This window comes from Salmo salar, chromosome 19 (assembly GCF_965601325.2).
Source record: "Salmo salar chromosome 19, fSalSal1, whole genome shotgun sequence".
NCBI classification, from domain to species: domain Eukaryota; kingdom Metazoa; phylum Chordata; class Actinopteri; order Salmoniformes; family Salmonidae; genus Salmo; species Salmo salar.
Window position 1 is genome coordinate 24,874,590 of NC_138309.1, and position 21,341 is coordinate 24,895,930.

The 21,341-nt window shown below is 43.2% G+C and overlaps 1 protein-coding gene and 1 long non-coding RNA gene across 2 annotated transcripts in view; both read right to left on the reverse strand.

Moving 5' to 3' along the window:
• The window catches only part of LOC145850372 (uncharacterized), a 103,947-nt gene that overhangs the window by 44,162 nt on the left and 38,444 nt on the right, over nt 1–21,341 (reverse strand). The window lies entirely within an intron of this gene.
• LOC106578589 (E3 ubiquitin-protein ligase RNF152) lies at nt 334–19,551 on the reverse strand. Its single transcript, XM_014157578.3, has 2 exons — nt 19,299–19,551; nt 334–5,639 (listed from the first exon to the last, which is right to left on the reverse strand). The coding sequence occupies exon 2, from the start codon at nt 5,192–5,194 to the stop codon at nt 4,559–4,561; it is 636 nt and encodes a 211-aa protein (XP_014013053.1). The 5' UTR covers nt 5,195–5,639; nt 19,299–19,551; the 3' UTR covers nt 334–4,558.

Genomic DNA, 21,341 nt, shown 5'->3' on the forward strand with positions numbered 1-21,341 from the left:
CTGCAGTTTTTGCAGTGTTTGGACGTTTTAACTTTGTAGCCGTTATCTTGCTACAGTAGCCTAAGTATTTTGGATCATTTTTGTAAATGTAGATTTTTTTTGTCAATACATTTTCTTTTTAACTACAACCATTTTTCTTTGGATTCCGTCATCACTTTTGCACTTTGGGCCTACAAAACCTATTTTTTTCACGCTACTCCGTCCGCTCTCTAACTGTATGCTCCAAAAACCTACTAACTAGGTTGCTTGGTCCGTTAATCTTAACAAGAGTATTATTTGGTTTAAAATAACAATTATTTGTTGAAAAAATAAATTACTCAAAAACACTGCAGGTGAATTTCAGACAGTTTATTTAATAGATCACTGAAACAGCTGTGTGTGTCTGTCGAACCTGACACAAACAGAAACTACTACTGGAACTTTACATCACTGACTGACAAACACACAGGCACAGACTTGACAACCCTTGGTCTTCTTCTCTCTCTGGCATACACACTCATACATAACATGTGTTCTAGAGATAGAAAGGTGAATGTCTTGCAAATGGCACTGTATTTTCTATATAGTGAGCTATATAAGGAATAGGGTGCCATTTGGGACGCACTTTGCGTTTCTGACATAGGAGCAGCAGGCATGACTGGATGGGAATTCAAAAACATTCCCTGTTAGTCTTCTTACCAAATTACCCATATTCAAATGCCACTTGGTGTGTCTGTTAAGTAAAATAGAGGGCGCTTCAAATGATCAGAGCCATGAAATAAACACTGGAATAAAAAAAGTATCCTATCCAACTTTAGCCTGGTATTCAATTCGATTGCTAATTTGGTCAATGCTACAATTTATACGTCATTTCTGATTGAGCCGACATATGCAGTGTTTACCGTGAATGTGAATGTGAATCCAATGTTTCTATGTCAAGCGTTTTTTAAATATTTTTCAGTTTTCTGTGATGTATATAAAGTGTAATATTGTGATGCAAACTCAAAATGTAATACATTTAAACTCTCTATCTGACATGGTACAGATGTCTTCTTTTTTAAGCCCACAACCATGTGTGTGAGGTGTATACTTTTGTTTCAAAGTAGATTTGTTTAAGACTACCAAGAAACACTCGGTGTGACCCTGATTTAGCCCACTGCAGTAAAAGGTTAAGGCTACAGGATGTAGTCCTTGGCTTTGTACATGGACTGTTGTTTAAAGTAAACAGTGTCCTCTGAAAATGATTCCAGTTTAAAAACAGGCTTACTGTAGCATGGAAAGAAACATCTTAGTGCTGTCCTTAACACCCGCTATTCCTATGGGCCCTGGTCAAAGGTAGTGCACTATATACAGAATAGGGGTCAATTTGGGAAACACAATAGATCTACCCAGGAACGCAGTCCAAAAATCTCCAAATCCCCATTCTAATGTTTCATAGCTTCATTGTGCACAGACACCTTTTAAACTATACTATTTGACATTCCTCTGTACCTTCATTTGCATATAAAATCCTATCCTCTACTGACTCCATCCAAGCAAAATCACATCATGCATCTTTTAACAATGGATCTATTGGCAGTACAACAGGGGTTTCAAACACATTGAGTCCATCGGTTCAAATCATTTTACTGGCTGTATGTATTAATACATAAAATAACACTGACCTAAAGCAGTGGTGGCTGGTGCCACTTTAAATCGGAGGACGGGCTCATTGTAATGGCTGGAATGGAATAAATAGAATGGCATCATACACATACCGTTCTAATAAATTCCATTCCAGTGTATGAGCCGTCCTCCCCTCACCACCTACCACTGACCTAAAGAAACCCTTTAGGGCCAGACACTGCTTCCCAAATGGCACCCTATTTCGTATTTAGTGCAATACATTTGACCAGGGCCCATAGGACTCTGGTCAAAGGTAGTGCACTATAACATTATAGGGAATAGGGCAATTTTGGGTTGCATCCCTATTAACTACTGTTATTTCTGTTTACTATGGTATCTATCTACAGACAATGTAACTGTACTAGTCCGGTTTCTTGGCACCATAAATTTACATCATTTTTAAAAATAAATCTTCAGTGTTTGTCTAATATAACAATACTCAGCGTGGCATATATACTTTTAGATCATTCTCCGGTTTTTAAGAAATCCTGGTTGGAACCATTCACAGCCAGAGAGGAAGAGGTTGTAGAAATGAGACGCTCCAGTTGTTCTGGGGATTGGCTGTTCAGCTCTTACCTAAGGATAATTGTGGCTATCAAACTGAGATTTCTCACTCACTGACTGCCTTTTTAAGGAGTCCAATATTGAGTTACATTAGTGCCAATCACAGTGGCAGCCCAGCAGGTTTGTTAGATTTTTTACAGGGTGGTGGGGATAGCAGAGCCTGTGACCAATGGCACCCTATTGCCTATATCGTGCACTATTGCGATGCATACAGAATGCTTGGGCAGAGGTTCCATCATGCCCGTTGGTGGTTCCAGCACCAGTTTGATAGCCGCCAGACCCAGTGCAATTATCTGTAGGTAAGCGCTGATCAGCCAATCCCCACAAAACCTGAAGTCTCTCATTTCTACAACCTCCTCCTCTCTGGCTGTGATTGGTTCCAACCAGGATTTCTGGAAATATTGGAGAATATTGGAAAAATGTACAGAATTCTGCAACCCTAACAAAGAGCCTAACACACCCACTGTCTTGAGCACTGATCCTAGACCAGTCCGAACGCATCTTCACACTGTCCACCACGGTTTCTAACTTGCTGCAATAAGAACTGATTCTAGACCAGGCTACTATTACAGACAGACAGAAGTAAACATGTAAACACAAATAGAAAGAAGGACAACAAGGAAAAATACAATCATTCTGTACATGTCTGTACATGGCTGCTATACAAAACAGTTCACCCTGTTTGTTTGTGATTACACTCAATTGCTATAATACAGTAGATACCGGATCATAATAATTTTGTCAACAACAACAAAGACACTGTGTCCCACATTGCACCCTACTCTCTATATAGTGCACTACGTTTGACCAGGTCACTATGGGCCCTGGTCAAAAGCAGTGCACTAGATAGGTAATAATGTGCCATTTGGGACAAAAACATGGAGAAGAAGAAAATATTTATAACTCTTCATAAATCAATGCGATTAGCATTAAGACTTGGAGCCTCAAACCTGCCCACTCCTAACTCCTCCCAGCAACCTCACACCACCTTACTGAGACCCCACAGCCCCATATGAAGATCAAAGACAGTATTAACATGAAGGGAGATCAGTGTGAGAGATAGAGAATGTGACTTGACTTGCCTATGACTTGAGACCTGGTTATCACGGACGCCCACCCACATGTTCTCTCACACACTGATCTCCCTTCATGTTAATACTGACCAGAGACCTCAATATTAAAAGCAATGACCATCTGTTCTCAGTGAAGGGCATTGGGGTTAGACAAATAATTTCAACATTACATCAATCATTATTACTTTAGGCTGGCTGGCTACTGAAGACATGTAGTATGTGCTTTCTATCAAATATAGGCTGGTTTATAAGTATATGACACAACACAGAGATCACATATTTCCCTGTTTTTGTTTTTAAAACATTATTGATCAAAATACCATCACATACGTACAGTACTGCATTATATATTGGAGCAACAGTAAGTAAGCATTCTGTTTTTAGACCATTAGAGAGATTCTGACAAAATTTGAAACACAGCAAGCGCTTCCCCAAAATGTCACCCTATTCCTACATAGTGCACTATATAATATATAGGGTGCCATTTGGGACACAAACACAGCGAACAACCACCAGCAGTATTGATTGATCAGTCCCTCTAGGAACAACCCTTGGCTAGAGGTGGTTTAGTGGATTCCACATACAGTAATTACTGGATCTACTCTCTGTTACGCCTCAGCACTGAGGACAGAAATAAAGAAAGCAGACCTGGGTTTCAAATACTTGGAAAATCAATTGAAATACCCTATCTGTTTGAAATTTCCTGGCTTAATAAACCAATAGAAAAGTCCCAAAACATCATACCCCACCCATCTGGCACGCCAGGCAGACTTTCAAAGTATTTGAAAAGATTCAAATTTTTGTATTTGATCCCAGGTCTACCAAGAGGTTGCAGCTCCAGCTGGAGATACTGTATGTGCTCAGTACTGACACCACCAGTCCCCAGGAGCACAGGGGTCCCCAAATTAGGTCCCCGGGTCCATAGATCCACGGGGTACCTCAAATTTCCATGAGAATTCCATGAGGCTGAGGCCCTCCTTCTGAAGGGGGGGGGGCAGTGTAATTGGGTTTGGAGAGTAGAGGGGTGCATCAAGTTGACGGAAAGGGGTGTGTTTTTTGTGTCTTCAGAATATCTCCAAATCAATAATAGGAGCAAATGACTTTCAGTCCCCAGTTTATTTGTAGCAACCCTCTCTCTCTCTGTCTGTTTGTTGTTTTCTTGGCCATCTATGATAGGTATAAAATCCTTTATCCTCATCATAATCCAGGCTGAGGAGGGTGGTAGAGCTACAGCAGGGGGGAGTGGGAGGGAATATGGTGATGTCTGGTCCCTCCCCTCAGCCACAGGAGATGACAGTAAAACGTTTGGAGATGCAGGACATGTTGTGGAGCACGATACCCAGGAGAAAGAGCAGGACACAGGCTACCAGGATCACTGTACACACCCCGGACCATGTGGAGCCCTTCCCCCCTCCACCACCTCCTCCCCCGGCTCCCCTCCTCTCTGTGTCTTCCAGGCCATCGAGACTCATCCCCAGGGGCTGCAGCTCAGGCATGGCTACCACCGCCACATCCACCTTCTGCTGCCCGCTGCCACCTGGCAGGAACCGGCAGCCCAGTTCGCCAGGCAAAAGCGCCCTCTCCTTAGCGACGGGCAGAGGCAGCATGTAGCAGCCATTGCTAGGCAGGCGGATGAAGACAGGCGTGTGCTCGGAGGCGTGCGGGATGGCGATGACGGTAATGATGTCAGGGTCATCGGGGAGCTGGGAGACGGACAGGCCGGCAGGGAGTTTGGTGACGCCACGGCACCAGGGGCAGCGGATCTCTTTCTGGCTGGACCTCATCTGGGTCAGGCACACAGAGCAGCACGTGTGTCTGCAATCCAGCAGCTTAGGCCTCCTTCGCGGGCTGTAGTAGTTAAAACAGATCTGACACTCTAAGATGGAGTCCTGCGAGAGAGACCGAGTCTCCATTTTGTTATGGATTGTTATTATGGGTCCTTTATAGTAGCGTTCACGTTTCCTTTCACTTCACTTGCCAGAATGTCAGCAATCACAACAATAGGCTGGTTTCACAAGGCTATGTGCTTTATAGTTTCAGGAGAAGGGAGAGAACGTGCTCAATTATTATCCTCTTGCGTAAACAAGTGAAACGGTGCTTGTAACCCTTTGATGTAACTGGCTGTTTTTGTGTACTGCAACACAAACCAGGATGACAAAGAAGAATGTCTCTTATTATTTGACTGTAGTAGCAGGAAGCTAAATGGTATCCAGATCATCTCCTCAGAGCAAAGCTGTGCTGTTTGAGTTCATAGCCTCTGCTCGGTGTCCTTCCACCCACCTGGCCGTCTCAGTGTTGGTGTGATGTCTCAGTGTCGGTGTGATGTCACAGGATGATCGAGGTCACATGGTGGTTCATCTGTGAAACAAGAGAGAAGACAGCAGTGTTAATGGGCTGAAGAGATTCACGGGGCAGAGAGAGTGTGTGTGTGTGTGTGTGTATGTATAGAAGTGGGCATCAACAATGATAGTGGATCAGAAATAGGAGCAGGGGCATGGCATGGGCAGTGTAGTGGGCAGCCAGGCACGTAGGCTTTGTGTGTGTCCCGAATGGCACCCCATTCCCTATACAGTGCACTACTTTTGACCAGAGCCCAATGGGGATTAGGGTGCAGCCTGTGTCCCCCTCAATCCCCCTGGGGCTGGCTCATCAGCCTGGATCTCTCGCATTCATTTTCACACAGATAAATCAGTTCACTGCCCTGCCCCTATCAACACTCTGCCTCTCTGCCTGCCCGCCTGGCTTTAACATCAAAAGGAATCCACACACACACACACACACACACACACACACACACACACACACACACACACACACACACACACACACACACACACACACACACACACACACACACACACACACACACACACACACACACACACACACACGGTGATACACGCGCATGTGCACCACACACTTACACACAAACACAGTTAGCTCTCATCAGACACACGTCAGAAAATAACTAACATTACAGAAATGTGTGAGGAAGCTCATACATGCCACATCATACTGAGCAAAGAGAAAGGAGGTCGTCATGCCACAACCACATGTGATGGAAAGTGACATTATCATCCTCATCATCATCTGGGACATATCCACATCAGACACAATAGGGTAACTCAGGGCACTAAGGGCAGCAGAGGAGATCTGATAATGGGTGGGATATAAGCATTTTTCATAATATTGCTAATTCTTTTTTTTATCTTCAGTTCAGTTAACTTCCTTATGCCACAGCAGGAAATTAATTTGGTCATCACACTGTACACAGAATACATCAAAATCAACATACGTATTAGTTAGCCACAGGCTCTGTGAAAGTTTGTTCTCCCATTCTTCTTCTTACATAGTCATATCAGCCATGTTAGTTAGGGCAAGTCCATGGTAACATAATTACGCCCAGACTCAGATTTTTTACTTCAAATGTAAACCAAGCAAAAAACACTAATGTCCAAGCTTAACAAACCATACAGCTCTATGCACAGGGACTACTTTAACAAGACGTTACCGTAATTCTGTTACCAAACGTTGCACACTTTTTCCAGATTTTTTGTATTTATTTACTGTGTACCTTTTTCTAAGTAGTCATTGTGCATAGAGTTCTATGGATTGTTAAATTTTGAAATCAGTGGTTTTTGTTTGGCATTCATTTTAAAGTTAAAAAAAAGTATTAGCGTAATTCCGTTAATGTGGAATTGACCTTAATCCATGTAGAATCTCTGTTATGACACTCACATTTACAGATGATTACGTTCTGTCAAAATATTGCTGTTAAAATGCCGAAGAGGGTCTCTTCCTACGCTTTATTTTCCTGTGAACTGGGAGTGTGAAATGGAGAGTTGGACTCAAAGCAAGGCAAGGTTTTTCTTTCCTCTTCCATCTCTAAGCCCTATAGGGACACTAGCTTGTACGGTAGTAGGCACATGTCTTAGTAACTGACTGACAGAGGGACAGTGACATGGAACAACCGTGAAACCTTTTTATTTTCAAGGTTACCATAGATACTATTCATGTCAACAGTATTGTCAAATTATATATTGTCAATTAAACTCCTCAGCTCTCACAGCTGTTTGCTCACACGTTGTAATGGGCTTGCAGCCATAGTGAAGACATCCATGTGACATACCGGTTGTGTCCCAAATGGCTCCCTATTATCTATGGGTCCTGGCCAAAAGTACTGCACTAGTTAGGGAATAGGGTACCATGTCACTGTCCCTCCCCCTTTTGGGACAGAAACATCTATTTCTTGTGTTAGGTTTCTAAATCCACTGTAAATGCAACACATTTGCAGCGGTTAGCGTCTCCACCACACACATCCGAACCTCACCCACTTCCTCCCTTCCCCTCTTTTCCTCTCTCCCTCTATCCCTCCCCAGGCAAAATGTATCTTTCTGCTTTGGTTCTGATGCGATACCCCCTTCACTCCTCACTCTCCGCTTGACCTAGTTTCTCTAAACCCTTCTGCATTCTCTACCACCATTTCAAAGTCAAGTAAAATGCAGAAAAATCCAAGTCATTTTAGTTACGGGGAAGAGAGAGAGAGAGGGGGGAAGATACAGAGGGAGAGAGAAAGAGAGAAAGAGGGAGAGAAAGAAAGGGAGGCAGATGAAGAGAGAAAAAGAGAGCAAGAGAGAGACCTGCCTGATGGGTAAGACAACCAGGGGTATTAGTAAAAACCCTTCATAAGATAAGGATTAGCTTTGATCTGACAAAAATGCTTTGTGGCTCAATATTCCCATACACTCATTATTTCATGCTCCTCTCCTTCCCTCCTTCATAATTTACTCTCTTCCCCTCCATCCTCTGTTATTTACTCTCTCTAAATACATTTCTCGACTGTTAGTGTGTCTAGGTGACTCCTCTCTCTCTCTCTCTCTCTCTCTCTCTCTTTCTCGCTCTCTCTCTCTTTCACATTATAGTTTTGTGACCCATTTTCACATTTCACCTAGTGTGGGAGAGAAAACACACCTCACTGTCACTGAGCAGAACTATAGGAGGTATGGCAAATCTAATTTCTGAACATCCTCTATAAAACACTTAAAAGCAACTGTGAATGAATTAAAAAAAGTCTTAATACAAGGTTTGGTCCATCATATCATTTGACCGTAGGAAGGGAATATGTTTAAGTAATGATGGTGAGTTCCCTACTGGCACCGCTATCCCTGTCCACAGCCCCTTTGGCCCCCTGGGACCATCCAAAAGGACAGACACACTCCCTCCACTGAGCGTAACTGGAACACACACACACAGAAACACTCTGTCCCTCCAGTCTCCCCTGCCTCGCTCCACGGCACACACAATCAGCCCAAGGAAAAAGCTCACTCCTCCTTAAAGACAGCGGCTAAAAATAACCAAGGAAAGGACACACACACACTCCCAAAAATGATAAACTGGTTGGAGCAAGTCAGAGAGGGGGGTAAAAAGTAGCAAGAGAGTTGGAAGACAAAGGAGGAGAGGAGAGAAAGGGAACAGAAACACAGGTTAACACCTGTCATTGTAAATAAGAATATGTTCTAAACTAACTTGCCTAGTTAAATAAAGGTGAAATAAAATCAATCAATAAAAATTACCTTCAGATACTGAAGACTAAGTATGAGTCCCAAATTGTACCCTATTTCCTTATAGGCTCCAGTCAAAAGCAGTGCACTAAATAGGAAATAGGGTGTCATTTGGGATGCAGAGTAGACATTAGACATGCATCAAAACTAAATAGTTCCCTTTTCTGAAAGAAAGGCTGGTCTCCTATAAAATAACATACACTTTCACAAAAAATCATTACTATGTACATGTATGCATGAAAAGGCATTGATATTATACCACTTACACGGGTGGCCACTTACCAGTACTAAGACTAAAAACTCTGGCACAGTCAGAAACAGTTACTCTTTAAATTGAAACTAGGGGTTAATTGACATTACATGGCATGAGGCTAGGTCTAGGACAAACCCTTGACTAGGTTGCCAAGTACTTTTACGCTCCACACTCACTCCTAGTTAATCCTCCACTCAACAATTAATCTCAATTAGACAACATTTTTATTATACATCGTAAGTGAAGCACACAGGCGAACAGAGAAGACCACATTTTCCCTTGAGAAAGGTGTATCTCGATGATGAAAAGTGTGTGTGTATGTGTGTGTGTGTGTGTGGCATGTGTGTCCAGAGGCCTGTGCAGCAGACTGCTGCAGGACACATTATGGCAATTTCCATCTTAAGGAGCTAGTCCCCATCAGCAAACGCACACGCACACAATCCCCATCCACAGACGTGCCTGCCAGGCAGCAGTACTATGAACTCTGGCCCACACACCCACATGAGCGTGACCAACAAACACAAAATCCACTACCTCTCGGATACATCAGTAACACAGCTGAGGGGGGAGGTGTGTGAGTATGTGTGTCCATGTGTGTGTGTGACCTGGAGAGGGAGGCGATCATACATCTTGAGGAGCTTGCATCTCATTCTCCAAAGCCAATATTTGACCACGTCCTTGGCTACCTTTCCTTTCTTATCAACAAACCCTAGTGGAAAACTGGAGAGAATAGATACAACACTAGGACCAGACTTACTGATTGAATTTCCTTGATCCTGAAACACAGACACCTCACATTGTTCTGTCTTAATCAATGTCTATATAGCAGCTGGCTACATTATCATAGATACAGGTATTTGCCAAAATAAAGGAAACAAACATAAAGTGTTGTAGCCCTTTACACTCATACCTGTATACAAGTTGAAAATGGTCGATTTGGGCAATGATAAGTGCATAAATTGGAACGCAGTGGCTGTACAGTAACATGCTATACATGACCTCAGGCTCTGTCTGTATGGGTTTTGACAAGAAGGAGGGATGGGGGAACAAGAAGATCCCCCATGCCTTCAGCTAATTGGGCAACTTTTGCAAATGTTTTGTTGTCTGAGAGAGAAATGCTGTAAACGTATTTTGAAAGATGAGACGTCGAGGATTATAATAAATACCGTATTGATGTCATACAGGCAAGCCAAACATCCATGAGTCCAAATGTGCACTTCACATTTCCATCTCATAAAAATCATATCTATTGTCAAAGTGGAGGATCATTATGTTTGATGTACAGTACCAGTCAAAAGTTTGGACACACCTATTCATTCAAGGGTTGTTCTTTATTTTTACTATTTTCTACATTGTAGAATAACAGTGAAGACATAAAAACTATGAAATAACACATATGGAATCATGTAGTAACCAAAAAAGTGTTAAACAAATCAAAATACACTGCTCAAAAAAATAAAGGGAACACTTAAACAACACAATGTAACTCCAAGTCAATCACACTTCTGTGAAATCAAACTGTCCACTTAGGAAGCAACACTGATTGACAATACATTTCACATGCTGTTGTGCAAATGGAATAGACAACAGGTGGAAATTATAGGCAATTAGCAAGACACCCCCAATAAAGGAGTGGTTCTGCAGGTGGGGACCACAGACCACTTCTCAGTTCCTATGCTTCCTGGCTGATGTTTTGGTCACTTTTGAATGCTGGCGGTGCTTTCACTCTAGTGGTAGCATGAGACGGAGTCTACAACCCACACAAGTGGCTCAGGTAGTGCAGCTCATCCAGGATGGCACATCAATGCGAGCTGTGGCAAGAAGGTGTGCTGTGTCTGTCAGCGTAGTGTCCAGAGCATGGAGGCGCTACCAGGAGACAGGCCAGTACATCAGGAGACGTGGAGGAGGCCGTAGGAGGGCAACAACCCAGCAGCAGGACCGCTACCTCCGCCTTTGTGCAAGGAGGAGCAGGAGAAGCACTGCCAGAGCCCTGCAAAATGGCCTCCAGCAGGCCACAAATGTGCATGTGTCTGCTCAAACGGTCAGAAACAGACTCCATGAGGGTGGTATGAGGGCCCGACGTCCACAGGTGGGGGTTGTGCTTACAGCCCAACACCGTGCAGGACGTTTGGCATTTGCCAGAGAACACCAAGATTGGCAAATTCGCCACTGGCGCCCTGTGCTCTTCACAGATGAAAGCAGGTTCACACTGAGCATGTGACAGAGTCTGGAGACACCGTGGAGAACGTTCTGCTGCCTGCAACATCCTCCAGCATGACCGGTTTGGCGGTGGGTCAGTCATGGTGTGGGGTGGCATTTCTTTGGGGGGCCGCACAGCCCTCCATGTGCTCGCCAGAGGTAGCCTGACTGCCATTAGGTACCGAGATGAGATCCTCAGACCCCTTGTGAGACCATATGCTGGTGCGGTTGGCCCTGGGTTCCTCCTAATGCAAGACAATGCTAGACCTCATGCGGCTGGAGTGTGTCAGCAGTTCCTGCAAGAGGAAGGCATTGATGCTATGGACTGGCCCGCCCGTTCCCCAGACTTAAATCCAATTGAGCACATCTGGGACATCATGTCTCGCTCCATCCACCAACGCCACGTAGCACCACAGACTGTCCAGGAGTTGGCGGATGCTTTAGTCCAGGTCTGGGAGGAGATCCCTCAGGAGACCATCCGCCACCTCATCAGGAGCATGCCCAGGCATTGTAGGGAGGTCATACAGGCACGTGGAGGCCACACACACTACTGAGCCTCATGTTGACTTGTTTTAAGGACATTACATCAAAGTTGGATCAGCCTGTAGTGTGGTTTTCCACTTTAATTTTGAGTGTGACTCCAAATCCAGACCTCCATGGGTTGATAAATTGGATTAACATTGATTATTTTTGTGTGATTTTGTTGTCAGCACATTCAACTATGTAAAGAAAAAAGTATTTAATAAGATCATTTAATTCATTCAGATCTAGGATGTGTTATTTTAGTGTTCCCTTTATTTTTTTGAGCAGTATATATTTTCTATTTCAGATTCTTCAAAGTAGACACCCTTTGCCTTGATGACAGCTTTGCACACTCTTGGCAATTAACATCCCCCTATGCTCCTTTGAGACCCCTCTTTCAAAATCTCTGAGATCTCTTCTTCTAGCCATGGTAGCCAAAATAATGGGCAACGAGGCATTTTTATACATGACCCTAAGCATGATGGGATGTTAATTGCTTAATTAACTCATGAACCACACCAGTGTGGAAGCACCGGCTTTCAATCTACTTTGTAGCCCTCATTTACTCAAGTGTTCCTTTATTTGGCAGCCTCTTATTTTTTAAACTGCATTACTGGTTAGAACTTGTAATTAAGCATTTCACTGTAAGGTTTACACCTGTTGTATTCGGTGCATGTGACAAATACAATTTGATTTGGGATATACACTGAGTGCACAAAACATTAAGAACACCTTGCTAATATTGAGTTGCACCCCCTTTTGCCCTCAGAACAGCCTAAATTTGTCGGGGCATGAACTGTTAAAAGCATTCCACAGGAAGGCTTGCCCATGTTGACTCCGATGCTTCCCACAGTTGTGTCAAGTTGGCTGGATGTTCTTTGGGTGGTGGACCATTCTTGGTACACACGGGAAACTGTTGAGTGTGAAAAACCCAGCAGTGGTGCAGTTCTTGATAGACTTAAACTGGCGCACCTGGCACCTACTAAAATACCCTGTTGAAAGGCACTTAAATATTTTTACTTGCCCATTCACCCTCTGAATGGCACACATACACAATCCATGTCTCAATTGTCTCAAGGCTTAAAAATCCTTCTTTAACCTCTTATGGCTAGGGGGCAGTATTTTCACGGCTGGATAAAAAAACGTACCCGATTTAATCTGGTTACTAATCCTACCCAGTAACTAGAATATGCATATACTTATTATATATGGATAGAAAACACCCTAAAGTTTCTAAAACTGTTTGAATGGTGTCTGTGAGTATAACAGAACTCAAATGGCAGGTCGAAACCTGAGAGATTCCTTTACAGGAAGTGGCCTGTCTGACCATTTCTGGAACTTCTTTGCCATCTCTATCTTTTACTAAGGATCTCTGCTCTAACGTGACACTTCCTACGTCGTCCATAGGCGCTCAGAGCCCGGGAAAAACCTGAATGTCGTCATCCCAGCCCCAGGCTGAAACACATTATCGCCTTTCTCAAGTGGCCGATCAAGGGACTGTGGGCTTAGGCGCGTGACCTGACCGCCCCCGTCTTTGTGATTTTTTCCTCTGTTTGCCGAAAAGGAGATTCCCGGTCGGAATATTATCGCTTTTCTACGAGAAAAATGGCATAAAAATTGATTTTAAACAGCGGTTGACATGCTTCGAAGTACGGTAATGGAATATTTAGAATTTCTTTGTCACGAATTGCGCCATGCGCGCGACCCTTCTTTACCATTTCGGATAGTGTCTGGAACGCACGAACAAAACGCCGCTATTCGGATATAACGATGGATTATTTTGGACCAAACCAACATTTGTTATTGAAGTAGCAGTCCTGGGAGTGCATTCTGACGAAGACAACAAAGGTAATGAAACTTTTGTAATAGTAAATCAGGGCTAAACTTGGTCGGTGTCTAAATGGCTAGCCGTGATGGCTGGGCTATCTACTGAGAATATTGCAAAATGTGCTTTCACCGAAAAGCTATTTTAAAATCGGACATATCGAGTGCATAGAGGAGTTCTGTATCTATAATTCTTAAAATAATTGTTATGTTTTTTGTGAATGTTTATCATGAGTAATTTAGTAAATTCACCGGATGTTTGAGGGGGGTATGCTAGTTCTGAACGTCACATGCTAATGTAAAAAGCTGGTTTTTGATATAAATATGAACTTGATTGAACAAAACATGCATGCATTGTATAACATAATGTCCTAGGGTTGTCATCTGATGAAGATCATCAAAGGTTAGTGCTGCATTTAGCTGTGGTTTTGTTTTTTGTGACATTATATGCTAGCTTGAAAAATGGGTGTCTGATTATTTCTGGCTTGGTACTCTGCTGACATAATCTAATGTTTTGCTTTCGCTGTAAAGCCTTTTTGAAATCGGACAGTGTGGTTAGATAAAGGAGAGTCTTGTCTTTAAAATGCTGTGAAATAGTCATACTTTTGAAAAATTGAGGTTTTTGTATTTTTGAGGAATTTGTAATTCGCGCCATGCCTATCATTGGATATTGGAGCAGGTGTTCCGCTAGCGGAACGTCTAGATGTAAGAGGTTAAACTGACGGATTTCATGGGGATTCTTTTATTATGCTAATTCGATTTCAGCAGGGCCGCGGACATCGGCTCTAAGGGTGTAACCTTTCTCTTCCCCTTCATTAGTCGTGGCTGAACAACGACAACATTAACATACAGCTGGCTGGTTATATGATGTCCCGGCAAGATAGAACAGTGGCGTCTGGTAAGACAAGGGGCGGCGGTCTATGTATTTTTGTAAACAACAGCTGGTGCACGATTTCTAAAGAAGTCTCGAGCTATTGCTCGCCTGAGGTAGAGTATCTCATGATAAGCTGTAGACCACACTACCTACTGAGAGAGTTTTCATCTGTATTCTTTGTAGCTGTTTACATACCACCACAGTTAGAGGCTGACACTAAGACAGCATTGAATGAGCTGTATTCCGTCATAAGCAAACAAGAAAATGCTCACCAAGAGGAGGTGCTCCTAGTAGCTGGGGACTTTAATGCAGGGAAACTTAAATCCATTTTACCATATTTCTATCAGCAGGTTAAATGTACAAACAGAGGGAAAAAAACTCTGGACCACCTATACCCCACACACAGAGACGCATAGGCTGGTCACAAAGCTCTCCCTCACCCTCCATTTTGCAAATCTGACCATAATTCTATCCTCCTGATTTCTGCTTACAAGCAAAAATTAAAGCAGGAAGCACCAGTGACTAGATCAATAAAAAAGTGGTCAGAGGAAGCAGATGCTAAGCTACAGGACTGTTTTGCTAGCACAGACTGGAATATGTTCTGGGATTCCTCCGATGGCTTTGAGGAGTACACCACATCAGTTATTGGCTTCATCAATAAGTGCATTTATAACGTTGTCCCCACAGTGACTGTACGTACATACCCCAACCAGAAGCCATGGATTACAGGCAGCATTCACACTGAGCTAAAGGCTAGAGCTGCCACTTTCAAGGAGCGGGACTCTAACCCGGAAGCTTATAAGAAATCTTGCTATGCCCTCCGATGAACCATCAAGAGGCAAAGCGTCAATACAGGGCTAAGATCGAATCTTACTACACTGGCTCTGACACTCGTCGGATGTGGCAGGGCTTGCAAACCATTACAGACTACAAAGGGAAGCACAGCCGAGAGCAGCCCAGTGACATGAGCCTAACAGATGAGCTAAACTACTTCTATGCTTGCTTCAAGGCAAATAACACTGAAACATGCATGAGAGCAACAGCTGTTCTGGAAGACTGTGTGATCACGCTCTCCGCAGCCGATGTGGGTAAGACCTTTAAACAGTTCAACATTCAAAAGGCCGCAAGGCCAGACGGATTACCAGGACCTGTGCTGCGAGCATGCGCTGACCAACTGGCAAGTGTCTTCACCGACATTTTCAACCTCTCCCTGTCCGAGTCTGTAATACCAACATGTTTCAAGCAGACCACCATAGACCCTGTGCTCAAGAACACTAAGGTAATCTGCCTAAATGACTACCGACCCGTAGCACTCACATCTGTAGCCATGAAGTGCCTTGAAAGGCTGGCCATGGCTCACATCAACATCATCATCCCAGAAACCCTAGAACCACTTCAATTTGCATGCCGCTCCAACAGGCCCACAGATGATGCAATCTCCATTGCACTCCACACTGCCCTTTCCCACCTGGACAAAAATAACATCTATATGAGAATGCTATTCATTGACTACAGCTCAGCGTTCAACACCATAGTGCCCTCAAAGCTCATCAATAAGCTAAGGTCCCTGAGACTAAACACATCCCTCTGCAACTGGATCCTAGACTTCCTGACGAGCCGACCCCAGGTGATAAGGGTAGGTAACAACACGTCCGCCACGCTGATCCTCAACACAGGGGCCCCTCATGGGTGCGTGCTCAGTCCCCTTCTGTACTCCCTGTCCACATCACCAACAAACTAACATGGTCCAAGCACACCAAGACAGTCGTGAAGAGGGCACGACAAAACCTATTCCCCCTCAGGAGACTGAAAATATTTGGCACGGGTCCTCAGAACCTCAAAAGGTTCTACAGCTGCACCATCGAGAGCATCCTGACTGGTTGCATCACTGCCTGGTATGGCAACTGCTCGGCCTCCGATCACAAGGCACTACAGAAGGTATTGCGAACGGCCCAGTACATCACTGGGGCCAAGCTTCCTGCCATTCAGGACCTCTATACCAGGCGGTGTCAGAGGAAGGCCCTCAAAGACTCCAGCCACCCTAGTCATAGACTGTTCTCCCTGCTACCGCACGGCAAGCGGTACCGGAGCGCCATGTCTAGGTCCAAGAGGCTTCTAAACAGCTTCTACCCCCAAGCTATAAGACTCCTGAACATCTAGTCAAATGGCTACCCAGACTATTTGGAGCAGAATCAGTAGAATGCTATCAAATACATCAAACACATGGTTGCCAGGTATTTGATGCCATTCCATTTGATCCATTCCTGCCCTCAGAAGGCCCCACTGATCTACACTGAATGAAGTGGATATAAAACGTGACATCAATAAGGGATTATCGCTTTCACCTGGTCAGTCTGTTATGGAAAGACCAGGTGTTCCTACTGTTTTGTACACTCAGTGTCGATACAGATATCATGACAGGAAGAAATACTGATGAAGTGACATCAATCAATTATGAGAAGGGGCTTTCTGTGTTGTCTATGCATCCAAGAGCATAATAAATGTTATCAACTGTGCTGTCCAAACAAATATCTATATTTTTTGTTACATAAGACCAATTCAAAGCCCTTTATAGCATTATGTCTATTCATGTCTACTCAGAATCGTAGCCTGCTGACTGTTCAAAATGCTTTCAGTCATGACAGTGAGCTGGGTTGTGTGTTGTGCAGAGAAGTAAAACAAAGCAAGCTGGAGTCTAAATCCCCATATAAAATAACTACTCATCTTTCTTATCAAGGTCTCTCAGGTCAGGATTAAATCCGATCAGTGGTAGATCTGCGTTATAGCAGGTTTGACATTTAAAGGTAATTTCCAAGATATGCAACATTCACTGTGAATGAGGTCTCCACGAACACGGGAACATTGCCTTTGACAGGTGCATAGCTGACAAAGCACATCCGGATTGAATCCCAGCCTTAATGTTGTGAACTCTGTGAAATACATCCAGGTTTAGTATCCTTTTCTTGATGTCAGTCATGGCTTACAAGCAATGAAGATTGCCATTTTTGTATATCTTTAAAACTGAAATAAGAAATATCCTAGTAATTTCTAACCAGATCCAACGGATGATACAATGTTTCTGTCTTCTACATGCAATGGCATCCACCTGTTCTATGATGAAATAACAGCGCAAAGCATCCTAATTATCAACAGCATTGCGATCCCTTTGTCTGATGATGAAAGGCAAGTTTAGACAGCACTGATGAGAAGTAGAGATAGTAGGACTATTATCTCTGTGATTAAAGGAGCAGTTGAAAGGAGAGGATGGGTGACTCTATCTACTATCTGCCAGACATATTTACTGATTGTGGAGATGTGAAGGAAACTACAACTGAACCAGACAGCTTGGAAAAAGTTGATCCTATTAGAAATTAACTCACAGTTTTTGACTCAAATTTAGCTGACCGTTAAGCACTAACCATATCTGTTAAAAATGTGAATAAGGGTTGTAGTTTCCTCGTGTGTACACCACCATTTTTAACAAAGTGCATACATTCTGCTGCTAACCAGCGGGTATTCTACACACACACACACAACTTCACTTAGGACTGGGAATGACATCATTCACACATCGGCAGGCAACGCAGCAGTAGTGTATATGAATGGGAACAGGAAGGGGATACCTAGTCAGTTGCACAACTGAATGCATTCAACCAAAATATGTCTTCCGCATTTAACCCAACCTCTCTGAAATCAGGTGTGTGTGCCCATGCGTGGGCGCACATGCAAGCTTACAAACACTGAATGAGACAGCTTGAGCGTCTTACCCCAAGCACAGCACTACAGAGTGAGAAGACTACATACACTTGATGTTCTACTAATGCTTAATCTCTCAACGTCTTTCTGACGCACTCCCCTATCAGACAGTCTTCAAACACACACCGCTTTTAACACACACACAAACTTTAGGTCTTCAAACACACACCCCCTTCAAAACTTGTTTACTTAACACATCATCTATTCTAGTGTTCAATAGCATCCCCCGAGAGGCAAAACTTTCTCCAGCAAGTCAGTCAAACAAATGATATCTAGAAACAGAGGGAAGCGAGCGGAGATCTAACTCATTGCTCAAAGACAAGAACTGTCACATTACTTGAGTGTAATGTTGCTGGCGGTTCTTGGAAAGGAGTGAAGATATATTATCGAGAGAGAGAATGGATATTGTAGCACATTTTTAGAGTTGCCTGCCCTGAAACTCTTTCTTGTCACCTTATCAAGATCGACACCAGCTACTTTGTCACTTTGTCATTATAATCATAGTAACAGTAACACATACTACAACTCTTAACCCTTCGAGTCCCTCGTCATGTAAAACTTTCATAGTTGGCAGAACTGGTTGAAAAATGTCATTTCAACCAGGTTTTGCAGCTGAAAAGGTAACTCACCTGTCAAAGGTGCTATTTTAACCAGTTTTGCCCACAGGGATATTTCAAGATCATACCATAGTTAGATCATCTTTGAAATAACACTGCCAGAGATATCAAGCTTAATCAAGATTATACATGTTGTCAAGGGACATGTATGGTGAAAGTAGAGGGAGTTCGCTACAACTTCCGCTTAAACAATCACATCAAATACGTCTATATCCTTTCAGGTCTCTCTATACCATGCACGCACACACACACACACACACACACACACACACACACACACACACACACACACACACACACACACACACACACACACACACACACCTCTGTTGCCAGACAGTGGAAAAGAGAAAAACAGCCAAACCTAGGCAGGCCTGAGAGTTTTAGTATAATCTCATATTAGAACCTTACCTGAGCAGCTTAGCTCTTCCCCAGGGCTGTGGAGCTGGTTTAAACAGCATCATACATACGCTGACTACAGTTATATAACTGTATCATGTAGACCCTGACTACTACCGCTATACACTGTACTGTGTATACCTAGAATACCGCTATATGCAGTGTTGATACTGTATTATATATGTATGCTGTACTGTCTACTGTACTAATACTCTCTCTCTCTTTACTGTTTCAAAGCGATAGCAAAAGCACCATAGATCCTTGTGTTGTGAAACTGGTGCAGAGGTAGCTAGCTACTAGAGATAAAATCCATGCTCTGTGTACCGAATACTGAGCCTCCTATCATGTAAAGGGAGCCACCCATAGACATTATTTACTTAACAACTAGCCAGTTTACTAACCAATCAACAGCCAACCACCCAGAGATAATATCGTTAAATGTTATGTCCCAAATGGCACCCTATATTCATAGAGCTCCATAGGGCTCTGGTCAAAAGTAGTGTACTACATAGAGCATAGATAGGGTCGCAGCCAAGTTGGGATGCAGACAAAGGCTTATCTTAGCTCAGAGGCAAACACAATGGTAGACTACAGCTATATCCCCTGTCATTAGTTACTAAGGCAGGGCCTTACTGTGGGCATCAAAGACTTACACCTGCGTTCCAAATGGCAATTTTTGTAGGGGTTGATACATTTTTTGTAATAGAAAATCAAGTGTGACATTTCAAAGTGGAAATAACAAACATCAGAAGCCTTTTTAAACATCAAATACACCACGAGTTTTACATTTCCTGCATTGCAGGAAAGTTCTCTTGCAACAGGGTGATCAAATTAAGATACTACATTTGTATGAGCCCTGACCAGATGTACTGCACTATAAAGGTAAGAGGGCGCCATTTAGGACCCAGCTACACCATCAATGGGGATCAACGGAATAGCAGCATTGATTGGTCATTAATCAGTCAATGAGACCGGACTGTTAGCTCTCTGAGTAGATTATAAATGGCTATTTCAGTAGGAAAATCTCCCAGCTTGTCCCTGTGCGTGTGCATACAGACAAATACATTCTAAAACAGTCCTTCATTTCAAGGGAAAAAATGTGTCTATACTAGAGTATATTTGTTCTTCTAAGTTAAAATAGCTGATAATTCTTTGAGTATCAACCAATTATAAACCCTAATTCAAGAGGGTAATTTTCTCAGTAAGGCTCTCTTGACAAACATGAATCAAATCATGAGCTAACAACATTTAGCTTTCGCACATGCGTTCTGCCTTTACTTGGTCCCCCAAAAATAGATTTAAAGAGCACTGCTACTGTAAATGGAATAGCTTGGATTACAGTAACTCTCTGCTCATAAATCTGAAATGATGAGTGGATCATCGTTTTAATGCTCTGACTAGATAGCTGTGAGGTAGTTGTCACCAATTGGAACAAAATCAGTGTGTGACAAATTATAAATCTCTCTCTCTCTCTCTCTCTCTCTCTCTCTCTCTCGTGAAGAAAGGGGAGAGATATTTCATCTGACTGGTTGACGTGCAGCGGTGGACAGCTCTGGCTGGTGAAAACACAAACAGATCGATGAGATGATTGGCACCACACGACAATCCCGGCCCTTGGGCAACTCAGACACTCAACCTCCATTCCCCAAATGGCATCATATTCCCTTTCCAGAGGGAACGGCCTCTGTAAGTGAAATGGAAAAACATAGAAAAAGGCTAACATTGATATATAGTGACAATAAATTAGCTTTGCTAGCGCTTTAAATCCTCCACCCTCTGGGACCCTGCAGCTATTAATTCCTTGAGGACAGTCAGCTATCAAGCGTTTTTCTTTTTCATTCCCACTGAAAACATTCCCAGATGTTGGCAAATCAACAGCCTTTAATATTCCTCTACCCCCTCATCTCATGTCGTATCCCCCCTCGTTTCTGGCAAACTCAAACGCTGAAAAATGAGCACTGTCTATTCTTCTCTTCTGACAGCTGAGGTGGCCTTTGTGATGGACGTGATTTCTCGAAACTGCACGACAACAGGCACAAAGCAGCAACGTCAAAG